Below are 15,334 nucleotides of genomic sequence, written 5' to 3'. Positions count from 1 at the left end.
CACCATCCTCTTTGACAAACTGCTCTCATGTAGGAATTGCAGGGCACCATTGGTACAGATAAGGGAGTGACTGTCCCAAGATTTGGAAGGTCAGAGAAAGTTTTCTGCAGGAAAACTTGTATCAAGCAGTTAGGCTTACTCCTGGAGCCTCTGAAAGAAGACAGGACATTGAAGTGGTAAAGTGAGACTTGACTTACTGTGGACCTTTACTCGGCGTACTTCAGTTTCTCCCTTGGATTTTTTTGGTTTTACTATTTTGTTTTTAAATCTTAATATTTATTTTTTTGTTTTGGTTTTTTTTTGAGACGGAGTCTCTGTTGCCCAGGCTGGAGTGCAGTGGCACAATCTCAGCTCTCTGCAAGCTCCACCTCCTGGGTTCACGCCATTCTCCTGCCTCAGCCTCGCGAGCAGCTGGGACTACAGGTGCCCACCACCATGCCCGGATAATTTTTTATATTTTTAGTAGAGATGGGGTTTCACCATGTTAGCCAGGATGGTCTCGATCTCCTGACCTCATGATACACCCACCTTGGCCTCCCAAAGTGCTGGGATTACAGGGGTGAGCTACCACGCCCGGCCTCCCTTAACTCTTGATAGTCTCCTTTCCTATACTGTGCATAAGATTTCTTTTCCCTAGTAGTTTTTAAAAAATTTCTAATGTCTGGTAGTTGGCTGTGTGTCATAAACACAGATTCTGTGTAAATCTTTAACAGTGGAAATAAAATCAACTCGAAGGTAAGCTTTTATGTTAACCTCTCATTGATTTTTCAGAGTTGATATTTAAAAGATGTTTATAAATATGTGTTTGGTAGACAATCAGATAATCATTAAAATAGGGTGGTCTTTTAGGTAAGATTCTGTTGTAGTTAAGCTTACAATCGTGGTTATATTTACCAAGGCCTTAATTAGAATAACAAGTCACTGAGTTTTTGATGGTTTTAGTACAGTGGTTCTCAAACATGAATTTGCAGAAGAATCAACTGCAAGAGCTTATTAAAATAAATTTGCCTTTCTAACCAGCTCATAGGCTACACCAATGCTGCTGATCTGAGAACTACACTTTGAAACCCACTGGTTTAGTCCTTTTATAAGTGACTAGATATATAAACTACAAAACTGAAGATTACACAGATTGTCACACATGAGTATGCACACAATTTAAAGGGAATTTTGCAAGATTTAAAGCTATATTAAGTTTCATTAGATTTTACATTTATTGATAAGGTTACCAGAGGCTTGAATTGCATGTTCCGAGGACATGCCTGTATTTGGGTCTTAGCACCTTTTTGTTTGTTCAGTCCATAAAACTTCTCTCTCTTTCTTTTTTTTTTTTTTTCCTTGAGATAGAGTCTCGCTTTGTTGCCCAGGCTGGAGTGCAGTGGCGTGAACTTGGCTCACTGCAACCTCTGCCTCCCAGGTTCAAGCGATTCTCCTGCCTCAGCCTTCTAAGTAACTGGGTCTACAGGTGCCTGCCACCATGCCCAGTTAATTTTTTTTTGTATTTTTAGTAGAGACGGGGTTTCACTATGTTGGCTAGGCTGGTCTTGAACTTCTGACCTCGTGATTCTCCCGCTTCAGCCTCCCAAAGTGCTGGGATTACAGGAGTGAGCCACCGTGGCCCCAGCCCCATCCTTTATTTCTCTTTTTTTCTTTTCTTTTTGGTGAGATGGAGTCTCGCTCTGTTGCCCAGGCTGGAGTGCAATAGCATGATCTTGGCTTACTGCAACCTCCGCCTCCCAGGTTCAAGCGATTCTTCCCCCTCAGCCTCCCAAGTAGCTGGGATTACAGGCATCACCATCACGCCTAGCTAAATTTTGTATTTTTTGTAGAGACAGGGTTTCACCATGTTGGCCAGGCTGGTCTTGAACTCTTGACCTCAGGTGATCCGCCCACATCAGCCTCCCAAAATGCTGGGATTATAGGTGTGAGCCACCACGCGCAGCTCCTATCCTTTATTTCTTTTTCACAACCTTCATCTCTGTAAAACAGTACATAAATGGACCAGAAAAGGGTCTTTATCCTGGTGAATATTTTAGAATCTATACTAACTCATGGAAGTAAAGGCAAACATTGCTCTTCTCATTCAATCAATACTTATTGATCACATACCACATGTCAAGCATTAAATACACAGGATACAGCAGTGAACAAGTTCCTGCCCTCGTGGAGCTTATATTCTAAGTTAGGGAGACAAGCAAACAAGTAAACATAATATGTAACACGTAAACATGTAATATGGTGATTCAGTGCTATCAATAAAGTTGGTGGAATGGGATACTCAATTTTGAAAAAATACAGAAGAAAATTTTTAATAAAAAATAAGGCTGGGGCCGGGCGCGGTGGCTCACGCCTGTAATCCCAGCACTTTGGGAGGCCGAGGCGGGCGGATCACAAGGTCAGGAGATCGAGACCATGGTAAAACCCCGTCTCTACTAAAAATACAAAAAACGTGCCGGGCGCGGTGGCGGGCGCCTGTAGTCCCAGCTACTCGGGAGGCTGAGGCAGGAGAATGGCGTGAACCCAGGAGGCGGAGCTTGCAGTGAGCCGAGATCGCGCCACTGCACTCCAGCTTGGGCGAGAGAGCCAGACTCCGTCTCAAAAAAAAAAAAAATTAAGGCTGGGAAGCAAAATGAGATGAGTATCCCATTATATAAGCAAAGACCTGAAAAAGTAAAGAGGCCATGCAGACTTCTACTGGAGAAGTATTAGGCCGGGCGTGGTGATCGCGCAATTTGGGAGTGCTGGGATTACGGGCTGGAGTGCAGTGGCACGATCTCAGCTCACTGCAACCTCTGCCTCCCGGGTTCAAGCGATTTTTCTGCCTCAGCCTTCCTAGTGGCTGGGATTACAGGAGTGTGCCACCACACCCGGCTAATTTTTGTGTTTTTAGTAGAACTGGGGTTTCACCATGTTGGCCAGGCTGGTCTCAGCTCCTGACCTCAAGTGATCTGCCCACCTCGGCCTCCCAAAGTGCTGGGATTACAGGCATGAGCCACTGTGCCTGGCCTCAAAGGAAATATCTTTAAGGGTCTACTTAGAGATATGCTGGTGGTTAATGGAATAAATACAGGATAGCAGGATACCCAGAGACCAACAGCAGAACGCTACTACCTTCTCTAGGACTGGAGGAATAAAGGGAAGAAATGCTGTGACTGGAGTGGAGGGGTGCTGGAGTGGTAGTTGTGGAGATGGAACAAGATTTAAGCGGGGAGGAGCACAGAATAAAGACCTCCTTTTACTCCCATTCTCTAATATCTAGTGTTGCCTAATATCTCTCATGGGGCAGTCTTACCAGAAACCAGTTGGTAGTGCAGTCCATAGAAACAGCCTATCAAGAATGGGCTGAGAAAAGGGCAAGTGGATACTAGCACAGCGTCAAATCTGTGATTTTGTAAGTGTGTGTGTGTGTGTGTGTGTGTGTGTGTGTGTGTGTGTGTGTGTGTGTAGGAAAAAGCTAAATTTTAAGAAAAGTGAGTAGATTTAAAGAAAAACTTTAAATTCATGTGAGTGGATTCAGAGGAAAACAGTACAGGTGAAAATCATGGCTAAAGTTTGGGAAACACTGGGAAAACAGTTTTATGAACTGTGTGTATTTAGCACAGTCTAAAATGGTCTGTAAGATTTGTTTAACTGATTCACTTTAGAATATTTTCATTATAATCTTAAATATTATCCGACTAGTGCTCCACATGTATATTTTTTCTAGATAACTGAAGATTAAGCCTTTCAAGAATGTACAATTTTATTCATCTGTTTTGGAGGGGCTTCTCTAAAATGTATCTTAATTTCCTGAAATGTATCTGATTTCCAATATTAGAATCACTTCAGAGGGCTTGATAAAACAGGTGCGACCTACCTCTGGAGTTTATCCTTTAGTAGGACTGGAGAAGGACCTGGGATGATGCTGATAATACTGCTAAAAAGGGATCACACTTTGAGGACTACTCAATTATATTAAGCTTAATTTAACTTTTTCTTAATGACTTAGGGTCGTTTAACCTTCAAAGGTATATTTGGGTATTGAAATGCAAGGATGTTGGTTCTTTCATTCTGGTTCCAGGTCAGTTTTATTATTTTCCTTCCTTTCCTCCCTCCTTTCTTTTTGTCTTTGTTTTTAGAGACAGGGTCTCTGTCACCCAGGCTGGAGTGCAGTGGTACAATCATAGTTTACTGCAACCTTGAATTCCTAGGCTCAAGTGATTCTCCTGTCTCAGCCTGCCAAGTAGCTAAGACTGCAGGCCTGTGCCACACTTCCAGCTAATATAATCTGCATTCCTTTTTACTCTTCATGCTGTCATTCTCTGTGCCACTAGTAATGTCTCTGTCTCGCTGTTCCCGTATTAAGCTCTTCGGGGCTGAGACTAGATAAGTTGGTTAAATTTTAGTATAGAAAATATGTCTATAAGCAAAGTTCATGTATTTCAGTGAATGAGCTTTATTATATCCACTTTGAACAGTTTTTGTCTTCTAATTATTTTTGAAGATACCTGATGCTGCCACATAAGGGATCTATGAGTGAGTGTGACACCAATTTAAAGTTGTTCTATACTTGCCTTAGATGAATAGGGATCACAGGAATGTCTGATACTTTTAGTAGCTAAACACCGTACTGGAAGTCAACAAAAATTTTTTAAATCTGCGTTAAATTCTATAATTGCTATAGCTGGATGTGGTAGTTGGCCTGTAGTCCTAGCTACTTGGAAGGCTGAGACTAGATTACTTGAGCCCAGGAGTTTGAGGCTGCAGTGGGCCATGATCACGTGCCGTTGCACTCTTATCTGGTGTAACACAGGTCTCTGGAAAAAAAAAAATTCTTACTGTAGTGCATTAGCTAGCCTGTCACCTATATCAAGTATGTCTTTGTTTTTAAGTCTTTTTTTGTTTTTTCTGAGCTGGAGTCTCGCTCTGTTGCCCAGGCTGGAGTACAATGGCCGAATCCTGGCTCACTGCAACCTCTACCTCCCAGGTTCAAGCAATTCTCCTGCCTCAGCCTCTCTAGTAACTAGGATTACAGGTACCCGACACCACGCCCAGCTAACTTTTTGTATTTTTAGTAGAGATGGGGTTTCACCATGTTGGTCAGGCTGGTCTCGAACTCCTGACTGCAAGTGATCCCCATGCCTCAGCCTCTCAAAGTGCTGAGATTATAGGCATGAGCCACCACGCCCAGCCTTAAGTCTGTCTTTAACTGTATTATAGTTTGTAAACACTTTCAAGTCTTGAAGTATGGAAATGGGATAAGTAACTAGTATTAGGTGTGTTTTTACAAATATTAAATATTGGATATAGGTAGTCTTTCTTTCCATAGTAACTAGTAATAGGTAGTCTAGTAACTAGTAATAGGTAGTAGGTAGTAATAGGTAATAGGTAGTAGGTAATAGGTAGTCTAGTAACTAGTAATAGGTAGTCTTTCTTTCCATAGTCTTTCTTTCCATAGTAACTAATACTGTAATATTAGCAAAGAAAAAGGGAACAGTGAATTTATGTTGTTCAGTAGTTAGTGTTCTAGAACTTGGCTTCATGTGTTTGATAGAGACCTTACTTGTAGATCTGTTGAAAATTTGCACAATACATAAAAAAATAATTACATGCTTCTCAGTTGTTACCTATACCTTTTCAAATAGTAAGGACATTACTATTCAAGTGCCTGTATCAGAAGTGTCTTCCATTTTTTTTGTTAGCAGGATATTTTAAGGCCTCTGTCTTGAGTTTCCCTTCTAGGTAGATTTATATATTCTGCCTTGACTTTATTGTTTTCTGTACCTACTGAGTCGTTTTTTTCCTTTCTTTGACTTTTTCTCTGACGCCCTACTAAATCTGCTTTGTGAAATAAATTGTTGCCTAAAATTGGTTACCTTACCCCAGTTTGTCTATTGTCAGCTTTTTTCCTTGTTAGTAAAAAAGTTTTCAGTATGTTTCTATTATACCTTGTAAATTGATACATGCCTTCACATTATTTCATTTGATTTTCATTATAATTACTATAAATAATAGGAGGCAGAGATATTCTTATTTTACCTACAGTAAATCCAAGTACAGGGACGTCCTCAAATTTTACGCTAGGTCCTGGCAATCCCAAAGCCCATACTTTTACTCTATCTTAGATATACTGTGGTAGTTGTGTTTGTACTTTGGGCAAGATATTTAACTTCATTATCTCTCTTTTATCCATAAGGTGGGAATATTAGTTCATAAAGTTATGGTGAGGATTAAACTGAATAATATGTATAAATTGCTTAGAATAGTATCTGGCACATAGCCAAACTACAATAAAAATAATACTGATAGCTATTATACCACATTATTTTCCCTTCCTTCTTTTAAAAGTTACCATAATAGCTGGGCATGGGGGCTCATGCCTGTAATCCCAGCACTTTGGGAGGCGGAAGCAGGCGGATCACCTTAGGCCAGGAGTTCAAGACCAGCCTGACCAACATGGAGAAACCCCGTCTCTACTAAAAATACAAAATTAGCTGGGTGTGGTGGCACATGCCTGTAATCCCAGGTACTTGGGAGGCTGAGGCAGGAAAATCACTTGAACTCGGGAGGCTGAGGTTGTGGTGAGCCAAGATCATGCCATTGCCCGCCAGCCTGGGCAACAAGAGCAAAACTCCGTCTCAAAAAAAAAAAAAAAAAAAAGTCACCGTAATAAAATTAATCACTGAGATTTTCAGCCAACATTTGCTGTAGTGAAATTTCAGCATCAGAAAAGGTTATTTCTTGAGTTTATTTTTGTTGGATTAATTATTTTTTTTTTTTTTTGAGATGGAGTTTTGCTCTTGTTGTCCTGGTTAGAGTGCCATGGTGCAATCTGGGCTCCCTGTAACCTCTGTCTCCCAGGTTTAAGCGATTCTCCTGCCTCAGCCTCCTGAGTAGCTGGGATTATAGGCATGCACTACCATGCCCAGCTAATTTTTTGTATTTTTAGTAGAGACGGGGTTTCTCCATATTGGTCAGGCTGGTCTCAAACTCCCGACCTCAGGTGATCTGCCCACCTCAGCCCCGACGAAGTGCTAGGATTACAGGCATGAGCCCCCTCACTCGGCCAGATTGTTTTAGTTACTGTTTTTTTTTTTTTTTTTTTTAACTCTGTTTCTACTTGTCTGAATTTTTATTTTTCTTAAAGAATGTACAGTAAAATAATTGCTTGAGAAAGCTATTGAAAGTGTTGTTTGTGCCGGGCGCGGTGGCTCACGCCTGTAATCCCAGCACTTTGGGAGGCCGAGGCAGGCGGATCACAAGGTCAGGAGATCGAGACCACGGTGAAACCCCGTCTCTACTAAAAATACAAAAAATTAGCCGGGCGCAGTTGTGGGCGCCTGTAGTCCCAGCTACTCGGGAGGCTGAGGCAGGAGAATGGCGTGAACCCGGGAGGCGGAGCTTGCAGTGAGCCGAGATCGCGCCACTGCACAGCCTGGGCGAAGAGCGAGACTCCGTCTCAAAAAAAAAAAAAAAAAAAAAAAAAAAAAAAAAAAAGAAAGTGTTGTTTGTGTTTGTTTTAACATACTGGGAAAAAAATGGATGCCTTTTCTCTGGGATTAAAACGTGTATTACATATTAGTAAATCTAAACTCGGTATTGTGTATTTGATGGCCTTTTGGGGTTTTCTTAAGGATTAGAATAGCACAGCCATTTGGAACAATTATTGGCTTGTGTATGCATATAGAAGAAAGAATTTCACATCTATAGAATTTGTAAAAACCATTATATTAGCAGTAACTGTAGTAACTGAATTTTAGCAAACTTGTTGGACACCTTTGTATTTTGCTTGGCCTGGCTTTCAGTAAGTAGGTACTTACTTTAAAAAGATAAGTTTCTGAAACTGTCATAATATGTTTTTTCTCCCAATAGGGCATTCTTAGCAGGGTTACAGAGTCTGTTAAGAATATTGTGCCAGGGTGGCTACAAAGATACTTCAACAAGAATGAAGATGTATGCAGCTGTTCAACAGACACAAGCGAGGTTCCACGCTGGCCCGAAAATAAAGAGGACCATCTGATATATGCCGATGAGGAGAGCTCTAATATTACTGATGGGAGAATCACACCTGAGCCAGCAGTCAGTAATACAGAAGGTAAGTAAAATGTGGATATTTTGTCATGAATGATAGGTTTTCATGCCCTAATTTTGAATATATTACCTAGTTATGTTAAATCTAATCAGGCAGTACATAAACTGTGTGGGAGGAGGATGATAATCAGGTTCCAATTGGGTATCTTTTTTTTATCAGTGTTTTATTTATGTATTTATTTATTGAGATGGAATCTCGCTCTGTTGCCCAGGCTGCTATCTCGGCTCACTGCAAACTCCGCCTCCTGGGTTCTCACCATTCTCCTGCCTCAGCCTCCCAAGTAGCTGGAACTACAGACGCCTGCCACCGTGCCCGGCTAATTTTTTATATTTTTAGTAGAGATGGGGTTTCACCATGTTAGCCAGGATAGTCTCATCTTCTGACCCTGTGATCCGCCCACCTCAGCCTCCCAAAGTGCTGGGATTACAGGCATGAGCCACTGCGCCCAGCCCTTTTTTGTTTTGTTTTGAGACAGAGTCTCACTCTGTCACCAGGCTGGAGTGCAGTGGCGCGATCTTGGATCTTGGCTCACTGCAACCTCTGCCTGCCAGGTTCAAGCGATTCTTCTTCCTCAGCCTCCCGAGTAGCTGGGATTACAGGCGTGTGCCCCTGTACCTGGCCAATTATTTGTATTTTTAGTAGAGATGGGGTTTCACCATGTTGGCCAGGCTGGTCTCGAAGTCCTGACTTCGGATAATCCACCCGACTCGGCCTCCCAAAGTGCTGGGATTACCAGCGTGAGACACAGTGCCAAGCCAATCCTATCCTTTAAAGCACAAGTTTTAAATTTTGATGAAGCCCAACTTATCTCTCAGTGTATGTTTCTTTCAGTATAAATATTTTTTCTTTCACTACATGTTTTGAAATACATAATTACAAAACTTTTTGTAGTCCTATGTTAAAGTCTCAAATAAATAATTGATTTGGATATATGCCCTGTTAATTTTGGTGTGCTTAGCAACGTCTCCCTGCCTGATCTGTCCGTAGTAAAAAATAGTGATAATGAAATGGCCCTGAAAGAATGGTTTTTATTTTAGAGAAATGGCAAATCTAATTTTTCTTAGTAATGTTCAACTAGATGTATTCTTTGAATGTCCACTTACTTTTATTAGAGTAACTAAAGTTTTAATATCTGTACTTTTCAAAATTGCTTTTAAATATATTACCAGCAGCCATCTTGAGGCTTTATCTGGTAGATCTCTAAGCTGACTGCCTCTGTTACTTTATTTTCTGGCCGGTGAAAGGGATTCTGGCTTTTCTTTTTCTGTTTTTTTCCCCCTCTGTTTCCTGGTTATGAGATTTGTTTCCTTTTGGTTAGAGAGTTCCAGTATATCCACAGTGACTATCTTTTCTAAGATGGTTATAGAAACGATCTGTTCTGGCCGGGTGCAGTGGCTCACACCTATAATCCCAGCACTTTGGGAGGCCGAGGCGGGTGGATCACCTGAGGTCGGGACTTTGAGACCAGCCTGATCAACATGGAGAAACCCCATCTCTACTGAAATACAAAATTAGCTGGGCATGGTGGCGCATGCCTGTAATCCCAGCTACTCGAGAGGCTGAGGCAGGAGAATCGCTTGAACCTGGGAGGCAGAGGTTGCGGTGAGCCGACATCGTGCCATTGCACTCCAGCCTGGGCAACAAGAGCGAAACTCCATCTCAAAAAAAAAAAAAAAAAGAGGCCGGGCGCGGTGGCTCAAGCCTGTAATCCCAGCACTTTGGGAGGCCGAGACGGGCGGATCACGAGGTCAGGAGATCGAGAGACGATCCCGGCTAACACGGTGAAACCCCGTCTCTACTAAAAAAATACAAAAAAATAGCCGGGCGAGGTGGCGGGCGCCTGTAGTCCCAGCTACTCGGGAGGCTGAGGCAGGAGAATGGCGTAAACCCGGGAGGCGGAGCTTGCAGTGAGCTGAGATCCGGCCACTGCACTCCAGCCTGGGTGACAGAGCAAGACTCCGTCTCAAAAAAAAAAAAAAAAAAAAAAAAAAAAGAAACGATCTGTTCTATCCTAGTGAACATATTTGTAAGGATTAACTAACTTGAAGAATTTAGGGGTGAAAGACATGGAGTTTCTCATTCTCTGTACAGTTTGTGTGTATTTGTGTTTTCATGAAAGTAGCAGGTTGAATTTATGCCAAGGTCAACTCACACTGATATAAGGAAGATTTTCTGTTACAAGTATATTATACACATGTTTGTGCATAACTTCTAAACTTTATTATGGAAAATTTTTCAACCTAGAGAAATAAAGAGGATAGTACAATGACACCCCCCTCCCTGCCGATCCGCTGCCCCCAGCTCCCCATCACTGAGCTCCAACAATAATCAAGTCATGGCTGATCTTGTTTACTCTTCCCACATCTATTTCCCTACCTTCCTACCGCCAGCTCACCTGATATATTTAGAAGCAAATTGTGGGCAGCAATTTGTTACCTACTTCAAAAACTAAAAAAAAATTTTTTTATTTTCTTTTTTTGAGCCAAGGTCTCACTCTGTTACACAGGCTGAAGTGCAGTGGCACAATGTCAGCTCACTGCAACCTCCACCTCCTGGCTCAAGTGATCCTCCCACCTCAGCCCCCCAAGTAGCTGGGACTACGGGTGTGGACCACCAGGCCTGGCTAATTTTTTTTTTTTTTTTTTTTTTTTTTTAGTAGAGATGGGGTTTCGCCATTTTGCCCAGACTGGACTCCTGAGCAGAAGCGATCTGCCTGCCTTGGCCTCCCAAAGTGCTTAGGATTACAGGTGTGAGCCACCGTGCCTGGCCTACTTCAAAAACTTGATAGCATTTTTCTGCCTCATGCTTGTCTTAGATCTGAATTCTGCTATCTTAAACCTTGTAAGTCCCAGTCAGTTCTTGTTTTTTTTGTTTGTTTGTTTTTGTTTTGTTTTTTGAGGTGGAGTCTTGCTCTGTTGTCTAGGCTGGAGTGCAGTGGCGTGATCTCAGCTCACTGCAACCTCTGCCTCCCGGATTCAAGCATTTCTCCTGCTCAGCCTCCTGAGTAGCCAGGATTACAGGCACCTGCCACCACGCCCGGCTAATTTTTTGTACTTCTTGGTAGAGACAAGATTTCACCATGTTTGCCAGACATTTCTTACAGTCTGCCTTGACCTGTGTCTACTTATTAATACCGGTAGTCACATAAGAGTGACTTATGTGACTCACACATCTTATTAAACTCCCCAATAAGATGAATATAGATCTTACTAGATATTACAGAGAAATTGCAGTTCATATTTACTCTGTGAAGCATTACACTTAAATTTGACAGTGCATTCTCAAAACACTCAGTTATGTGTTGCTTAACTATGGGGATACATTCTGAGAAATACATTGTTAGGCAGTTTTGTCACTGCAAATATCGTAGTGTATACTCACACTGACTAAGCCTACTCTTACCTAGGCTGTAGCCTATTCCTAGGTTACAAACCTGCACAGCCTGTTACTGTGTTGAATACTGTAGGCAATTGTAATAGTGAATATTTGTGTATCTAAACATGTATAAACATAGAAAAGGTACATATGATATAAAAGATAAAAAATGGTATGCTTGTTTAGGATACTTAATCCTAAATGAAGCTTACAGGACTGGAAGCTGCTCTGGGTGAGTCAGTGAGTGAGTATCAGTGAATCTGAAGGCCTAAAAACATTATTGTACAGTACTGTAAACTTTATATAAACACTGTTCACTTAGGTTATAATTTACTAAAAGATTTTTCTTCAACAATAAACCTTCGCCTACTGTAACTTATTTATAAATTTTTGAAATGTAAAAAACTTTTTTACTCTTGTTAAAACAGTTAGCTTAAAACATAGATTATATAGCTGAACAAAAATATTTTTAATGTCCTTATTCTCTAAGCTTTTTTCTATAGTACTGTTTTTTTCCTTAACTTTTAAAACTTTTGTTTACAATTAAGACATGCACACATTAACTTAGCCCTACGTAAAGTCAGTATCATCAATATCATGGCCTTCTGCCCCGACATCTTGTCCCAGTGGATACTCTTCAGAGGCAGTAACATGCATGGAGCTGTCATCTCCTATGATAACAATGCCTTCTTCTGGAATACTTCCAGAAGGACTTACCTGAGGCTGTTTACAGTTGACTTTTGTTTTTTTTAAAGACAAGGTCTCGATCTGTTACCCAGGAGTACAGTGGCGCAATCATGGCTCACTGCAACCTCAACCTTCCAGGCTCAAGCGATCCTCCCACCTCAGCCTCCCAAGTAGTTGGGACTATAAGCATGTGCCACCACACCCAGCTAATTAAAAAAATTTTTTTTTGTAGAGACGAGGTCTAACTGTGTTGCTTAGGCTGGGCTTGAACTGGCCTCAAATGAGCCGCCTGCGTTGGCCTCTCAAAGTACTGGGATTACAGGTGTGAGCCACCACCTGGGACCCAGTTTTTTTTTTTTTTTTTTTTTTTTAATGTAAGTGGAAGGATAGTATACTCTAGTGATAAAAGGTATAGTAAATACATAAAACAGTTACATAGTCATTTATTATCATTACCAAGTATAATATAGAGTACATAAATGTATGTGCTCTAGTTTTATTTGACTGGCAACACTGGATTTATTTACTGCACAGCCTGTTACTGTGCTGAATACTGTAGGCAATTATAATAGTGAATATTTGTGTATCTAAACATGTATAAGCATAGAAAAAGTACATATGATATAAAAGATATCGGCATGCCTGCAGACTCCTGAGTAATATATTGCACTAAGGCCTTAGGATGACTATGATGTTACTAGGTGATACAGATTTTTCAGCTTCTTCATAATCTTATGGGACCACTGTTGCATATGTGTTCTGTAGTTGATTGTTTTTTATTTATTTCTTTTTTGAGACGGAGTCTTGCTCTGTTGCCCAGACTGGAGTGCAGTGGTGTGATCTTGGCTCACTGCAAGCTCCGCCTCCCGGGTTCATGCCATTCTCCTGCCTTAGCCTCCCGAGTAGCTGGGACTACAGGCGCCCATCACCATGCCCGGCTAATGTTTTTGTATTTTTAGTAAAGACGGGGTTTCAGCGTGTTAGCCAGGATGGTCTCTATCTGCTGACCTTGTGATCCGCCCGCCTCAGCCTCCCAAAGTGCTGGGATTACAGGCGTGAGCCACTGCGCCAGGCTAGTTGACTGTTCTTATGTGGTGCATGACTATATATCTGCTGTTGAAGTAATGTCAGACTCTGGAAAGCTAACATGGCAGTCCTAAATAAATTTAGTTGTTTACTAAATATTAATTTTATAAATACATATTTTATTGCACTTTGCACATACTGCATTTTTTACAAATTGAGTTTGTGGCAATCCCATGTCAAGAAAGTTGAACAGTGCCATTTTTCCACCAGCACACGCTCTCCTTGTGTCTGTTACATTTTGGTAATTCTTACAGTATTTCAAACTTTTAAATTCTGTATCTATCATGGTAATCAGTGTTCTTTGGTATTACTATTGTAATTGTTCTGGGGTGCCACGAGCCACAACCATATAAGATGATGAACTTAATCAGTAAATGTTGTGTGTGTTCCGGCTGCTCCACCGACTGGCTATTCCCCTTTTCTCTCCCTCTTTCGGGGCCTCCCTATTCTCTGACAATATTGAAATTAGGCTAATTAATAACCTTACAATGGCCTCTGAGTGTTCCAGTGAAAATTAGAGTTCCCCGTCTTTTATCCAAAAGCTGTAAGTACTTAAGTTTAGTGAGGGAAGGCATGTGGACAGCTGAGACAGGCCTGAAGCTAGGCCTCTTGTACCAGTTAGCCAACTTGTGAATGCAAAGGAAAAGTTATTGATGGAAATTAAAAGTGCTGCTCTAGTTAACACACAAAGGATAATAGGAATGCAGAGCAACCAGTTGCTGATGTGTAGAAAGTTTGAGTGGTTTGGATAGACGATCAAACTAGCTACAACATTCCCTTAAGCCAAAGCGTAATCCAGAGCAAGCCCTAACTCCCTTGAATTCTGTGAAGGCTGAGAGAGATGAGAAACCTGCAGGAGAAAAGTTGGGAGCCAGCAGAGATTTATTCATGAGGTTTAAGGAAAGAATCTGTCTCTATAACATAAAAGGGCAAGATGAAGCAACAAGTGCTGATGTAGGAGCTGCAATAAGTTATCCAGAAGATTTAGCTAAAAACACTGACGAAAGTGGTGTATTAGTCCATTTTGCATTCTACAAAGGAGTACCCGAGACTGGGTAATTTATAAAGAAGAGAAGCTTATTTGGCTCATGGTTCTGCAAGCTGTGTGGGCATGGCACCAGCATCTGCTTGGCTTTTAGTGTGGTCTCAGGAGGTTTTTACTCATGGCAGAAGGCAGAGTGGGAGCAGGCATATCAGTCACATGGAGAGAGAAGGGAGCAAGAGCAGAGAGGTCCTAGACTCTTTTTAATAACCAAATATCACTTGAGGCCATTACCCTGGGGAGGATACCAAGCCATTCATGAGGAATCTGCCCCCATGACCCAAAGACTTCCCATTCGACCCCACTCCCAACATTGGGGATCACATTTCAACATAGGATTTGGAGGGGACAGACATCTAAACTGTATCAGATGACTACGCAGCACAACACATTTTCAGATGAAACGTGGTCTCCTGTTGGAAGAAGATACCATCTAGGATTTTGATAGCCGGAGAAGAGATGTCAATACCTGGCTTCAAAGGATAGGCTAATCTCTTATTAGGGGTTAATGCAACTGGTGATTGTAAGTTGAAGCCAGTACTTATTTACCATTTCAAAGATCCTAGGGCTCTTAAGAATTATGCTAAATCTACTCTGCCTGTGCTGTGTAATTGGAACAACAAAACCTGGATGATGGCACATTTATTTACAGCACGGTTTACTGAACATTTTAAGCCCGTGTTGTTGAGACCTCTTGCTTGGGGACAAAAAGATGCTTTTCGAAATAGCACTGCTCATTGATAGTGCATCTGGTCACCCAAGAGCTGTAATGAGATGTGCATCGAGATTAATGTTGTTCTCATGCTTAATTATTAATACAATGTCCATTCTGCAGCCCATGGATCAAGGAGGCATTTTGACTTTCCAGTCTCATTATTTAAGAAATAACCTTTCATATGGCTATAGCTGTCATAGTCATTCCTCAGATAGATCTGGGTAAATTGAAAACCTTTTGGAAAAGATTCACCATTCTAGATGACATTAAGAACATTCGTTGAGTTTCGAGTCAAGGCTAACGGGGGGGAGAAAAATCATTTGTGATTTACGGGAGGAGGTTCAAATATTAACATGAA

The 15,334-nt window shown here is 41.4% G+C and overlaps 1 protein-coding gene across 4 annotated transcripts in view; it reads left to right on the top strand.

Annotated features, from left to right (window-relative positions):
- NUP153 (nucleoporin 153) overlaps positions 1-15,334 on the top strand; it is a 108,671-nt gene that overhangs the window by 26,120 nt on the left and 67,217 nt on the right. For all 4 annotated transcript variants that reach the window (XM_050788050.1, XM_050788049.1, XM_050788052.1 and 1 more), the window contains one exon: positions 7,852-8,074. Coding sequence is in view for 3 of the 4 variants with exons in the window: in XM_050788049.1 (XP_050644006.1) it covers positions 7,852-8,074 (223 nt within the window). In the remaining variant the exon portion in view is untranslated. The remainder of the gene's footprint in view (positions 1-7,851; positions 8,075-15,334) is intronic.

Source organism: Macaca thibetana, chromosome 4 (genome assembly GCF_024542745.1).
Source record: "Macaca thibetana thibetana isolate TM-01 chromosome 4, ASM2454274v1, whole genome shotgun sequence".
In the NCBI taxonomy this organism is placed as follows: Eukaryota; Metazoa; Chordata; class Mammalia; order Primates; family Cercopithecidae; genus Macaca; species Macaca thibetana.
Note: the sequence above shows the minus strand (reverse complement) of the source record. Positions and strands in the feature narration are given on the sequence as shown.